Raw genomic sequence first — 12,183 nt, forward strand, 5'->3', positions numbered from 1 at the left:
TTGGAAAGTACTCCGTACTAGCATGGAGCAAAGAGGAAGAATAACAAGAGCGCAAGAGAGTCTGGCCGGAAGGTCAGGTACTGAAAGGAAAAGGAAAGGAAAAGCTGCCAGCCGCGGGATAATTTACCAATACGACTAAAAGGGGTATGGTATGGTATACTACCAAGGTCAAGGATGTTTGCCTGGTACGGAGTACGCTGCACTTTCAACTGTTGAGATTCAGTGTTTCTACCTCTACGGAGTCTACGGAGTCTACGGAGTAGTACTATCAGAGCTATAAAGCCCAGACAGCAGACACAATGCCTCTCCTGCCCCGATGAGCAGCAATGATGCGGAGTAGCTGCTCGACTGTCTCGGATTGAGCCCCCGATAGACACCCGCCAGGCTGATAAGAGCCAACGAACAGGTAGCCAGGCAGAGAATCTACTTCATCGGCGTCAACACGATCATCTCCCATCCAGATCATAATGAGTACATACCCTTTCATCGAACTAAAAAAAGAACAAGCGACTCAATCATCACCATCATCTCGACCATTGGTTACCATACGATACAGTATCCTCAGGAACAAAAGCTCTAAAATTCGACTCCACCGGGAAGAGTGTGGCGGTGGCTGCTGCCAACACCACCTGCCGAACAAGCATTGACTGCATATCACAACTGAACGTATGAAGTTATGCATCGGGATACTTACTTCATCCACTCATGCAGACGGAAATAACCCATTTCCCGCCGCCTCTCCCTTTCCCAGTCTTCCTCCTCCTTCCCCGGACATCCCTAGGGTGAATGTACTGGTACCTTCAACAAAAACAACAGATGAAACGCATGGAAATGGAAACACCAAGTATAAGTCAGGTATCTAGTCAGAAAGAAAGAATCAACATCCTAGCTGGCCAGCCTCCCCGAATGAACCTCACTTCATATTCCCAGGCCCAGAGAAGGGGGTATCACCCGCCCAGCAGAGTCGAGACTGAGTTACAGTACATACCAGTTCACCAGTAGCGACTCGGCTACACCCAAAGCTACTAGTTCAGGAGGCCGAAAAATCGGTGGATACAACAGTATGGATGGCTCTGGTGAAATTGCGCCCGCGCACGTTCGAGTTCGGAATTGGGGTCCAGAACCATGCCGCCGTCAACTGGGACGCTCTGATCGGCCTGAGTCTTTTCTATTTTCTTCCTGGGCTACCATCGTCGGAGTTATGGCTCCTGGACAAATTAGGTTTGAGGCTATTGCTCGGGACTGTGATTGTGGGGATTTTGGTCCATTACACTGTGTTGGAGTACGCTTCTCACCCCCCTAAGCTTACGGAGTAGGCTACAGCCTACAGCCCTTCTCAGGGGCGGAAGAGCAGGGCTAGAAGATTCTGCTTCGGACTAGTTTGAATATGTAATAGAGTACAGTCTAAGTTATACAACTCTGTATGGCGTAATGTTTGAGAATCACACACACAGTGGTTTAATTGTTGAATGTTCATATTCTAGTATGCAGTCCCGCCTGGAGATGGAAGAAGTGCTAGCGTAGCTAGAATAGACAAGGGACTAAACTGCATTCCGAACCGAGTCAATAAACTATAAGCATGAGATCGCGACAGCGTTCAACGAAATGGAGGAATTGAGATGCCCACTGTGATGGTCGAAAAGGGAACACTGAATTTTTGCACGGTCAAGAATGAAGTCCTTAAGCGTGACGGCACTGTGATCATGTCCTTTGGTGTTGCGGGTTAGTATGTATCATATTACACGAGGACGGCGAGGCACAAGTTGTGGCTTAAGACAAGGAAGCCTATAAGCCTCGCCGTCCCTATCACATCAAACAATGCTGACTCGCGCGGACGCCGCGCCGGCTGCTCCGAGTGATTCAAAAGCCGCTGCGCGGGAGACCCTATCCCTTTATCACCAGGATCTGTCAGACCTTGTTTGTGACTGCCGCGTTTGAGGGCAGTGGCGAACCAAAGGACTTTCCGATGCACCCCGCTGTGGCAGGTCGATCTCGAGCTCCCACGCGCAGTTCGTTGGCGAGGGCAGAGATGATGTCGCTTTTCATGGAAGTGAAGATGATTGATCTTGCTTAACTTACAACATCCCCCCGCACCAACTTCCTCAGGATGTTGGATGTGGCCACGGGGACTAGTGAATGTACAGGCAAATAGCAAAGGTGGCATTCCAGGTCATCATATTGCGATTACTCTCAAGTAGCTGTATAGGTGGCTACCATACATGCGAATGAACTCATCATCGCTTTTCTTCTTCCCGTCTATCAATAGACCTGCTCTTCATAACCAGGTACATTCCTCCTACTCATTAAGAAACCGACAAGGATGCAGAAATGCCTGGATCAACTACCAGTGCGTATGCAGGGAGTAAATGTACAGTCGTTAAAAGGCCCGTCAGCGTGAGGAGAAGATGGCCAGAATTATCCCACCTGAATCATGGGCCAGATAGCCAGAACGGTATCGTGTTCAGAGGAAGACGGGCAGAACGGTGTCTCCGGAGAGTGTGGATCAAAAGGAACTGCTCAACAGCAGAAAGAGGGGGACATGGATTCATTAGGCGATCGAGCGCACTCAGACTTCACTTCGACGAGGTCATGATGAGGCCCCGGGTGGCACCGACGGCAGCAGAAACAGGCGTGGCAGAGCGGGTGGGAGCAGCGCTGCGGTTGTGCGCCATGTGCGCCCGGACAAGGTGGCCGGCAGCCAGGGCAGAACACAAGCTCAGCTCTCCAGCAAGCACGGCCGCGCCAACAATGCGCGCCAGCTGGCGAGCGTTGTCACCGGGGTTGGTCGGGTGAGACCCACGCACACCGAGGAGATCGAGCATGGCGGACTGCCCCTCAAGGATGGTGCCACCTCCAATGGTTCCGACTTCGATGGAAGGCATCGAGACGGCGATCTGGAGGTTTCCGTTGAGACTGCGCCAAGTTAGAAACATAAATCACGGAGATAGGCGGCGCTGAACTTACTTTCTCATGGTAGTAATGCAGCTGCTGCTCTCCACGTTTTGAGCAGGATCTTGACCGGTAGCGAGGAATATCGCAGTGACAATGTTAGATGCGTGGGCGTTGAAACCACCAATACTTCCAGCCATTGCACTTCCGATCAAGTTCTTGCTGGTGTTCAACTCGACAAGGGCATTGACATCACTCTTCAAAACACTCCGGACAACGTCACCAGGAATGATAGCCTCGGCCACAATAGATTTACCACGGCCGTCAATCCAGTTAATAGCAGCCGCCTTCTTGTCCGTACAGAAGTTACCCGAAACCGAGATCGTGGCCATGTCATCAAAGCCACACTCCGTAGCCATAACATTGAGTGCCTTCTCGACACCCTTGGAGATCATGTTCATGCCCATGGCATCACCCGTCGTCGTCTTGAACCGGATGTACAAGTAGGTACCGGCAAGAGCAGTCTTCATGTGCTGCAGTCTGGCGAAGCGGCTAGTTGAGTTGAAAGCAGTAGTCATAACAAGCTGACCTTCCTCTGAATCCAACCAGACCTTGGCGGCTGCAGCTCGTGCAAGTGTAGGGAAGCCGACACAAGGACCACGGGTCATACCGTCGCCAGTCAGGACAGTTACCGCACCACCACCAGCGTTGATAGCCTTAGCACCTCGACTGGTACTGGCAACCAAGACACCTTCCGTAGTTGCCATAGGGATGAAGTATTGTTGACCATCAATGATCATGGGACCAGCAACTCCAAGGGGCAAAGGCAGATAACCGATAACGTTTTCACAACAGGCTCCATGAACCAGAGTGTAATTGTAATCCTTGTAGGGTAGCTTCGAGGTCTCCAGGGAACCACTGAATTCGGAGGTGGTAGCCGTTCTAGCCACAACAGACCGACGGATCTTCACTGCGCGGGTAAAGGCGTCACGGCGGCTCATGAGATCTTCGTTCTCCATGGTCTTCTCAAGAGCATAGCCCGGAATTTTGCCCTTCAGGGAGAGGTCCACGAGTTCCTCATCCGACAGGAAGGCGGCTCTCTTTTCTTTCAGGAAAATTTCGCATTCTTCAGCACTTCTCTTGGGACCGTCCTGGTTGTTCAGATCAATCTTCGGGTAAACCTTGGGCTTCGGGGCTTCCACCTTGGGTGTAGCTTCAGGCTCCTTGATGCTCCATCTGGCCGCGTTGAAAAGGTAACCATTGAGAATTATACTCAAGGTCAAAGCAGCGATAATCCACTTGCTGATGACTGGGTCCTCGATGCTCTTGAGAAGACTTTCAATCACGCGCCCACCGACAGCATCCAGGAACTGGTCAGTGTACTCAATCTCAAATCCTGCACCCTCTTCGAGAGCAGCGTAGTGGACAGAGGGATACTCCAACTTGTACTTGATCGGAGGAATGACAGTCACAACGGTCTCCTGCATCTGGCTCTTGGCGGCCACGTAGATAGAGTCAAGACCATTCTCAGCCACCCTGAAGGGATCAATGGGAGTGGGGGCCAGAACATTGGACACGCGCGACAGAAGGGGAATGCTAGCCGAATCCCGGAAAGGAATCGCCGACAGGTTCACCACGTTAATCAGGATGAAACCACTGACCATGAGGATCTTGAACAGTCGCACATTACCGGACTTGAACTTCTTGCCAAAGATGCTGGCCTCGCTGTTGCCGTTGTATTCCGATCCAGCTCTAGGCCAGTCGTTGTTGGAGGCCACGTTCTCAGCCACACGCCCAGTGATTCCGTCTTCCTCGAGAGCCTTACGGAGCGCAACATGGCGTCTGATACGGGTGATCTCGAGCTTGATGCAGAGAATTGTGGTGTAGAAGGTGAACAGCAAGAGGCAGTCGAAAAACAGGATCCAAGCCGCAAGGAAGCAAAACTGCCTCAAACCACCCTGGACGCCAGAAGCCGCACCAGCGGCAAGAATGGCAATCTCAATGCAATAATCGCGAACGATCTCAAAGCCCTGCTCCTTGATAGCAGTTTGAATTGACTCCTGGATGGATCTCGGGGTGTTGCCAGCCCGAGCACCTTGCTTCCTATCCACGGAAGCGCTCAGAACGGCGCGAGTGAGAATAATCGACTTCTCGAAACCAATAGTCACGACAAGGAAGGGAAGGCCCTCGGACAACAAGAGCATGTTGATAGGTACTCCAAGCTTTGTTGTGACCAGAAGTCCGAACAAAAAGGCGAAAGCGCCAGAGAAGAGAACAGTAGTGGCCAACCAAAAGTTCGATCCCAGACGGCGCATAGAGAAAAAGAGAGAAACAAAGCTGAGGTGCATAGAGAGGTAACCCAAGGTCATGATGACGATGTCGATCGTCTCAGCGTGCTATTGAGGCGGTTAGCAGACGTTGCGAATCGGGCTGGCTGCGGTTTCTAGGGTAATACCTTGATGAGATCAACGAAGGAACTCCAGGCGTCTGCAAACCAGAGCTTGAGGGCCCCAGCAGATCCATAAGCCGGGCCACGAGCTGCCCGCATGATCCACTTCTTTTGCTCGCCTTCTTCAGCAACAGCCGAGGGTTCGGGGATCTCTTGCACGGCCTTCAAGAAATCGGAGACCTGCTCAAAAGGAAGAGTGAACACAAGAGACGAGTCGTGAGAGAATGGTGAGAAGAGGTTTGGCGTATGGGGAAGCCGCTGCGCAGAGGTATTCGAAGGGATTGGAACCTCGTCGACAAGAGGAGCAGTCGATACTGACTTAGAAACCGAGTCGGGGAAGATAAAAGTAGCCAGAGCCATGTGCTGGGCAGACTATCAAATCAAAACAATCAACTCATGAAATGACACATAGAGGTCGACGGGAAAGATGCACTCACTTCTGAGACGTCGGCGGTGGGAACATCTTCAACTTGCCACTTCCACGAGGTGCTTTCTCCAAGTCGTAGATTTCTACTACCTCTCAGGAGAGTGTCCACATCGACTTGACCGGGTACATTTCTCGGGTTCTTGAAGGAGTCGAACAGACTTCCCTCAAGCAGACCAACATAGGTCGTGCTGGCCAGGAGAGCAATAACAACAATGGTATGAATTGGGTGAAGACAGGCGCGGCGGGAGATGAACTGCAGCCCGCTGGTGACCTGACGCTTGAGCCATCCGGGCTCAGCATCGCGCTCTTCCTCTGCTGTACGCGACTTGCGAGGGATCAATGTCGAGGCCATGATTGCTTAAGGTGGTTGAACAATTGGGAAAAAGGAGCGGTGTGGACCGTAGATTTGAGGAGACTTTAGTCGAGATGGCGACGGTCCACGCAAGTTGAGAATTCGCCAAAATAGTGTCCCTGGTGATTTCGCAGGTTCGTTCGCACGCGGATGAAGACTTGATATTCTAGATCCAAACAAACCACTTCCCAAAGATCAATGGCATGGGGCTGCGGAGCCAGAGAGGTCGTCGCTTATCGGGTCTAGGGGGTTAAAAAAGATGCGATGAGCATTGCGATCGGTGAAGGATATGTAAGGGCAAACAGCGCGGTATTGGGTGGCATTACCTGACAGCTGAGGATCCAAAATCCAACCTCTGCGCTGACGGGACTTCGAAGCAATCCCAAGCAACGTGACTCTTGAGGTAGTTTACCTCTTCTGATTTTCCTGACTCGACCACAGGCCCCTGAGAGATGCAAGGGTGGAAGTACTCCCACTAGGCAGCCACAGAGGCGGTGGGATTAAGTAAATCCGTTGGAAGTTTCGCCGCTTGGACGAAGCCACAGGTCGGCCAACGAAGGCAGCCAATTGAAGGTGGTGCGGGAATACGGACCGCAGGAGTGCCAAGGGCTCTCAAAAGTACACCGGTCGCGTTGAGGTACAACCGATAATTCACTTATCAGGCTACTACCCAAAGATCAATGGATTCGGTAGTAGATGATATAGTGAATATAAGAAGTGTTGAAAGAAGAGAAAGAGGGAGAAGAGGAAGGAAAAAGGGAATTGAGCGGAGGGGAAGTGAGCAGCTCAGGAAAGGGAGGGGGGGCCAAACCCAGAATAAAGAAGAATTAGGAACAATAGCGACTACCGGGACGAGTTCCATTGGAGATACCCTAAACAGGACTAGTACATACTGATAGTGGTTTTTTATCGTCCCTCTTTTTCCACTTTTCTCTTTCCAGTTGTTTTTTTCTATTTATTTATTGATTTTTTTTTCTCATTGCTTTCTCTTTTACGAGCAATAGTGACGGGGAGTCACATACTCCGCTTATCGGGAAGCCGCAACGATAATCCATTCCAACGTGGACAGGATACAAGCCTGCATGCAAGATCAACTATTTCATAGTGCTATCTGGTATCAACATGATGTACAAGTCCTGCAGCCGTCTGCAGACTAACCTTGCATATTGAATGTGGATGGTGTGTTCGCACTTTGCATACGGAGTATGTGTGCGTGCGCGCGCCTCTTTGGCCCCCCCATGATGGCTCGCATAAGTACTCCGTACAGGGTAGGTAGAAACAGCCTAAAAGAACACCCTAACAACCAAATTCTTCCAAATAGGCCGAGCCGAGAGAAAGGGTATCCTTGAGTTCCATCCAGTTCAGCTCCATCTTAACCCTGACAGCCACTGACCGGTCGGCAGACACAGTAGTCAGATGGCGTTTCTTTCGTGATCTCGAACACTTTGCTCCCAGCGATCTGCAAGTCAGGCCAACCTCTTACTTCGTACTTAGACTCTGGAATCTGCATTTCACCGCAGCCCAAGATAGCGGTCGGAATGTAAGGGATTGGAGAAAGCTTTTTCGTGTCCGTTAGAGCTGAACCACCTCGAAGACGTTGGTATCACAAATGTCATCCAAGAAAACGATCCCCACGTCCTACAAGAGTTACGAGTTGTGGTACTGGTCGGTGCTGGCCCTGCTAACACTAGTGGACCGTTCTGTCTGATCATGATGACTGCAAAACTTCAGTCAGTATACCTACCAGCAGCGTACAGCACAGCGTCCACTCCCGTTCTCTCGATATTGTTGGTGTTATGGTAGCAAGGACAATCCTGGTCCCGGACAGAGCAATCACAATCACACCCTCTAGTCGTAAGACAATCGAAAGCGTTAGGTAATTAGATGCCCTTCTCTCTCTCTGCCGTCCGGGTCCGTTCCAAAAGGTCAGTAAGATGGTATCCGCCTGGGAGTCCTACCCCTCCATCTGATAAAAATTTCCAAGACTCCATCCGTAGTCCGATATTCCCTCATTCTCTTGGGAGTGGGGTGAAATGGTGGAAACCGGCACAGTCGGTGACCACTGAAGCGTTGCGATTCATCGGAGATAACATAGCCTACCCACCCCTTTTTCATCTAATCAATCTCTTCATCTCTTCTGGCAAAGGGGGGAAGAGGGTCTCCATCTGTCTCACTTATTGTCACTTTGGGTTTAGGGCTGGCCGTGCTTTTCTCTGTACGCTGGGGAATAGTAGAGCACAAATGCTCTGTCAAAAGCGTTTGTTGTAACTATGCTCAGATTGCTGATTGTCGGAAATTCTGCCAACTTCAACAAGGTTGATCCCGCTCTCAGGCAACAGAGAAAATCGGTGGTACGGAGTAGTTGATCCGGAAATCGGCAGAGAAAAACCAGTTCAGCTGCGGGTTTTGGCACTCTGGCACATACGTAACAAGCTTGGACCAGGATGAGATCATGGAGCAAGCTGCTACTGTGAATATTCTCCCAGGGCATTTACCATACTTTGCATCTCCAGTCAAATGTCTGCTACTATTGAACTTACTGGTAAAGCAATCATGGTTGCTAGATGTCCTCTGACTACTGCGAGTTCGGCGGTCGGGGTTTCTCCTGGGCACCGGTAATCAATCAATGATGGGTACGCACCTTCGTTTGGGCAATTTGTCTGATCCAGAGATGAGGGTGGGGAGTCTTTTCAATGCCAAGGAAGAACAAGGTGAAGGTCGGTGAGTTGGTGAGGTGGACGACCCAATTATCTTGAACCCGTTGGCCAAAACAGACAGGTTTTCAAAGAAACTAATTGCCAGTGTCACGGTAAAGAGGTACCACTGTATGATGATCGTCAAGTTATACCGTGTACTTCGTACGGAGTACTAATCCTCGACGGGACGGGATGATCTGAAATAAGTTGTTCAACTCGTTTCCATGCATAAGCCGCAGTGCTGCAATCCTTCAAATGCTGGCACCTTGGCTTCAACTCTATATATACATATGTAATGATGTACTCTCTTCGGTACTACTTAGTTTTTTTCAAACAATTTCGGACCATTGCAGCTTCCAACTATGCCAACCTTGCCCAACTACATCCCATATCCCATTCATATGTATAGTATATTTGCCAGCCATCTTCGAATCTGCTAGGGCTGGTAGTAGGGCGGGGCGGCTCTGTTTCAACAATCCTCCCTCAGGCGCGTAATGAATCAGCGCCTGGCTGGGGGACTGCAGTGACTGCCTACCGGCTGGCTGCTGAATATTCTTCCGCGCCAACTCTAGTCCACCCTCTCCAAGCCAGGCGAAATGTATCTAGGAAAGTGTACTGCATTGTACAATACTGCAAGCCGAGCTGCCTACCTTCAAACACAAATCAGTCCCAGCTGGTCCCGTTGTCGCTGATGAACAAAGACGCATGGACTGCATCGTCTGCAACTCTACAACGATAAATCCTCGAGCTCCAGGACAATTGCTTGTCATGAGATTAGATTCCAACCCAGCCCAGTTAGGCGCCGTTGCTAATTTCAGACCTCAGTACCTTAGTTTGTCGCAAGTCCTGTCACTCCCAGCCGATCCGATCGCTTTCTTCATGCCCCTTTCCCCCCTCAGCCAGGCGTTGAAGACGAATCATGTCTAACCACCCCCTCGCCGGATCTACAAGGGGTCAGAAAAGCTTGGTAGCGCTTCTACAGGGATCGATTGGGTCTGGGATGCGCATCATGAATCTATTTCCGTCAAGAATCAGATATTGCATCGTCCGTAGCGCCTACAGAAACGAGCTCTCTCATGACTGAGGGCAGCTTGGCCGAGCTTGCTTCGTTCTTTGTGTTTCGAATGAATTGATAGTATTGGATGTCGCTTTGATTCCCACATTTCTTTTTGAGGAGTGACTTAAGAAGTCATAGGGCCCCAGAAGGCGACGACAATAGCTGGAACGCGTACTCTCCATCAATCTCATTGTTAAATCCCCAATGGCCCCCATTTCTTTGTGCTCGGTTTATTGTGCGCTGTGATTCTGCCGCTACCTGGTCATAAGGTCGATGGATCCCACCTATTGATATTGAAGTAACACTTTAAAGGATAAACTGCGAGAGAGGCTATAAGGGATCCTTGTCAAAATGAGGTTATAAATCAAGTATAAACCACCTTTGCCATTGACAAGTACCACTACAACCCACTTACCACGCACAGAAATAGACCAATCCCCCAAGTTTCTTCATTCTTACGACCCCGCTGGCCGGTGTCTCAACTTGCAATTCTTCACGAGAACAACAATTCAAACAAATATTACAGTCACTACTGGTGAAAAGACGGCAATCATGCTCTTGATTCGTGACACGGGACTGGGAGGCCTACTGCTGGCCCTTGGCTTGTCGACCGTGAACGCACACTCCTGGGTGGAACAATTGACGGTTATTGCGCCAAATGGAACATTCGTGGGTGCGCCTGGCTACCCCCGAGGCAATGTTCAGCGAACCGTCGCTGGCTTCAGCGATGTCGAAATGACATATCTCATTCCCCCCGACGGCCGGGCCAATCAAAGTCAGATCCTTCCCACCGATAAGATGTGTAAAGACACCCAGGAACTGTACAACCAGACCGAAGGGAACCCGCGGCTGCAGGCCAGCCCCGGAGCTGCCATCGCTCTCCGTTTCCAAGAGAACGGCCATGTGACACTCCCCCAGACGCAGCCGGGAAAGCCTCCCAATCGGGGCACGGTATATGTGTATGGGACAACTGAGCCAAAGGCTGACGAGAAGTTCCTGGACATCCACCGCGTCTGGAACCGAGACGGTACGGGTGGCGATCGACGAGGCGTGCTTCTGTCCGAGCAGAACTTCGATGACGGCCGCTGCTACCAGATCAACTCTGGGAATATTTCCGAGCACCGCCAGGTCGAGTTCCCTCATGTTGCCGACCAGACAATGGGCGCCGATCTCTGGTGTCAGCAGGATATTGCACTGCCAGCGAACGCGCCGTCCGGCAAGCCGTACACGTTGTACTGGGTATGGGACTGGCCGACGGCTCCCCATGTGACGGCAGCACTTCCCAATGGAAAGCAGGAGATCTATACAACCTGCATCGACGTGGATGTGGTGGAAAATGCGGATTTGACGCATACATATGTCAAGGCTGGTGCTGCCGGTTATGTGGAAGACCAATCTCTAGATAGGGCCGCGATCCCATCGCAGTTCGCCGAGATCATGGATACTCGTCCAGCCCCGAGCGGTTCGAGCGAGTCCGTGCCATCCTCTACAGCGTCAACCTCGGCGTCGCCCGAGCCCGCCACCAAGACTACCTTCTTGACGATCTATAAGACCATCTATCCCAGCAGTACACCGGTGTGAGTGTAGTCCCGTTGACTTCGGGGCCTTGCTTCCGGAGCCGCTCTCCCTTGCATATTTGATGAAATTGGAGAGGGGCCATGGTAGGTCGAGCAACGGCAGTTGGTCGAGGCCCTTAGCTTTTGTTTTTCTCCTGCTCAGCTGGTTGAGCAGTATGAACACGTTCGTTTCATGTTTTATTCTTTAGTTCCCTCGAAATTACCAATAACATTCTAACAACTGCTTTTCACCGAGTATTTGAGTATCGATTTTGATTTCAAGTATGTTCTTGGTTGCAGCGGAGCATGACTCAAGGTTGCAAGACAGGGGAGAAAGAAGCCAAGAATTCCGCTGGCGTATGCTGGCATACCGCTCGGACTTGGCCTGTCTGGATTGGGGGCTGTGCTGGTTAAGCTGACTATGCATGTTTAGATCTGCCTGCGGTATGAAGTCGTAGTAGCAATAGCAGCAGCAGCAGTGGTACTAGTGTTGGCGAGGAGATGGAGGTCAAAGGAAGCAAGGATGAAACCTGAGGCAGTGTATCCCAAACAGGGATCGCCTGAGGCACCCGAGGCTGAAACACGCTAAGCCACGCGTGGTCTTGTCACGTGATGACCGGCGCTTCTTCATTCAATCCTCCCTCCCCTCCGCATCGAGATGAATTCGTCAGATCAACCCGCGCGGTTATGTTGCAAAAAGACAGATTGAGAAGTTGGTTTGCATGCTGCTCCTCGCACTGAACTTCTCGAAGAAAAC

General features: G+C 50.9%; 3 protein-coding genes across 3 annotated transcripts; 2 read left to right on the forward strand and 1 right to left on the reverse strand.

Moving 5' to 3' along the window:
* Nucleotides 1-629: 629 nt before the first annotated feature.
* Nucleotides 630-1,354, forward strand: BP01DRAFT_353423 (uncharacterized protein). Its single transcript, XM_025574180.1, has one exon. It carries the CDS (start codon nt 1,068-1,070, stop codon nt 1,314-1,316), a length of 249 nt encoding a protein of 82 aa, XP_025435080.1. The 5' UTR covers nt 630-1,067; the 3' UTR covers nt 1,317-1,354.
* Nucleotides 1,355-2,573: 1,219 nt separating this feature from the next.
* Nucleotides 2,574-6,117, reverse strand: hmg1 (HMG-CoA reductase; the record flags this gene model as incomplete). The annotated part of the gene is made up of 4 exons (XM_025577154.1): nt 2,574-2,913; nt 2,965-5,285; nt 5,345-5,710; nt 5,776-6,117. The coding sequence occupies 4 exons, from the start codon at nt 6,115-6,117 to the stop codon at nt 2,574-2,576; spliced, it is 3,369 nt and encodes a 1,122-aa protein (XP_025435081.1).
* Nucleotides 6,118-10,249: 4,132 nt separating this feature from the next.
* Nucleotides 10,250-11,579, forward strand: BP01DRAFT_353425 (uncharacterized protein). The gene has a single exon (XM_025574181.1). The coding sequence runs from the start codon at nt 10,423-10,425 to the stop codon at nt 11,449-11,451; it is 1,029 nt and encodes a 342-aa protein (XP_025435082.1). The 5' UTR covers nt 10,250-10,422; the 3' UTR covers nt 11,452-11,579.
* The last annotated feature ends 604 nt before the right edge of the window (nt 11,580-12,183 follow it).

Source organism: Aspergillus saccharolyticus (genome assembly GCF_003184585.1).
Source record: "Aspergillus saccharolyticus JOP 1030-1 unplaced genomic scaffold BP01scaffold_3, whole genome shotgun sequence".
NCBI classification, from domain to species: Eukaryota; Fungi; Ascomycota; class Eurotiomycetes; order Eurotiales; family Aspergillaceae; genus Aspergillus; species Aspergillus saccharolyticus.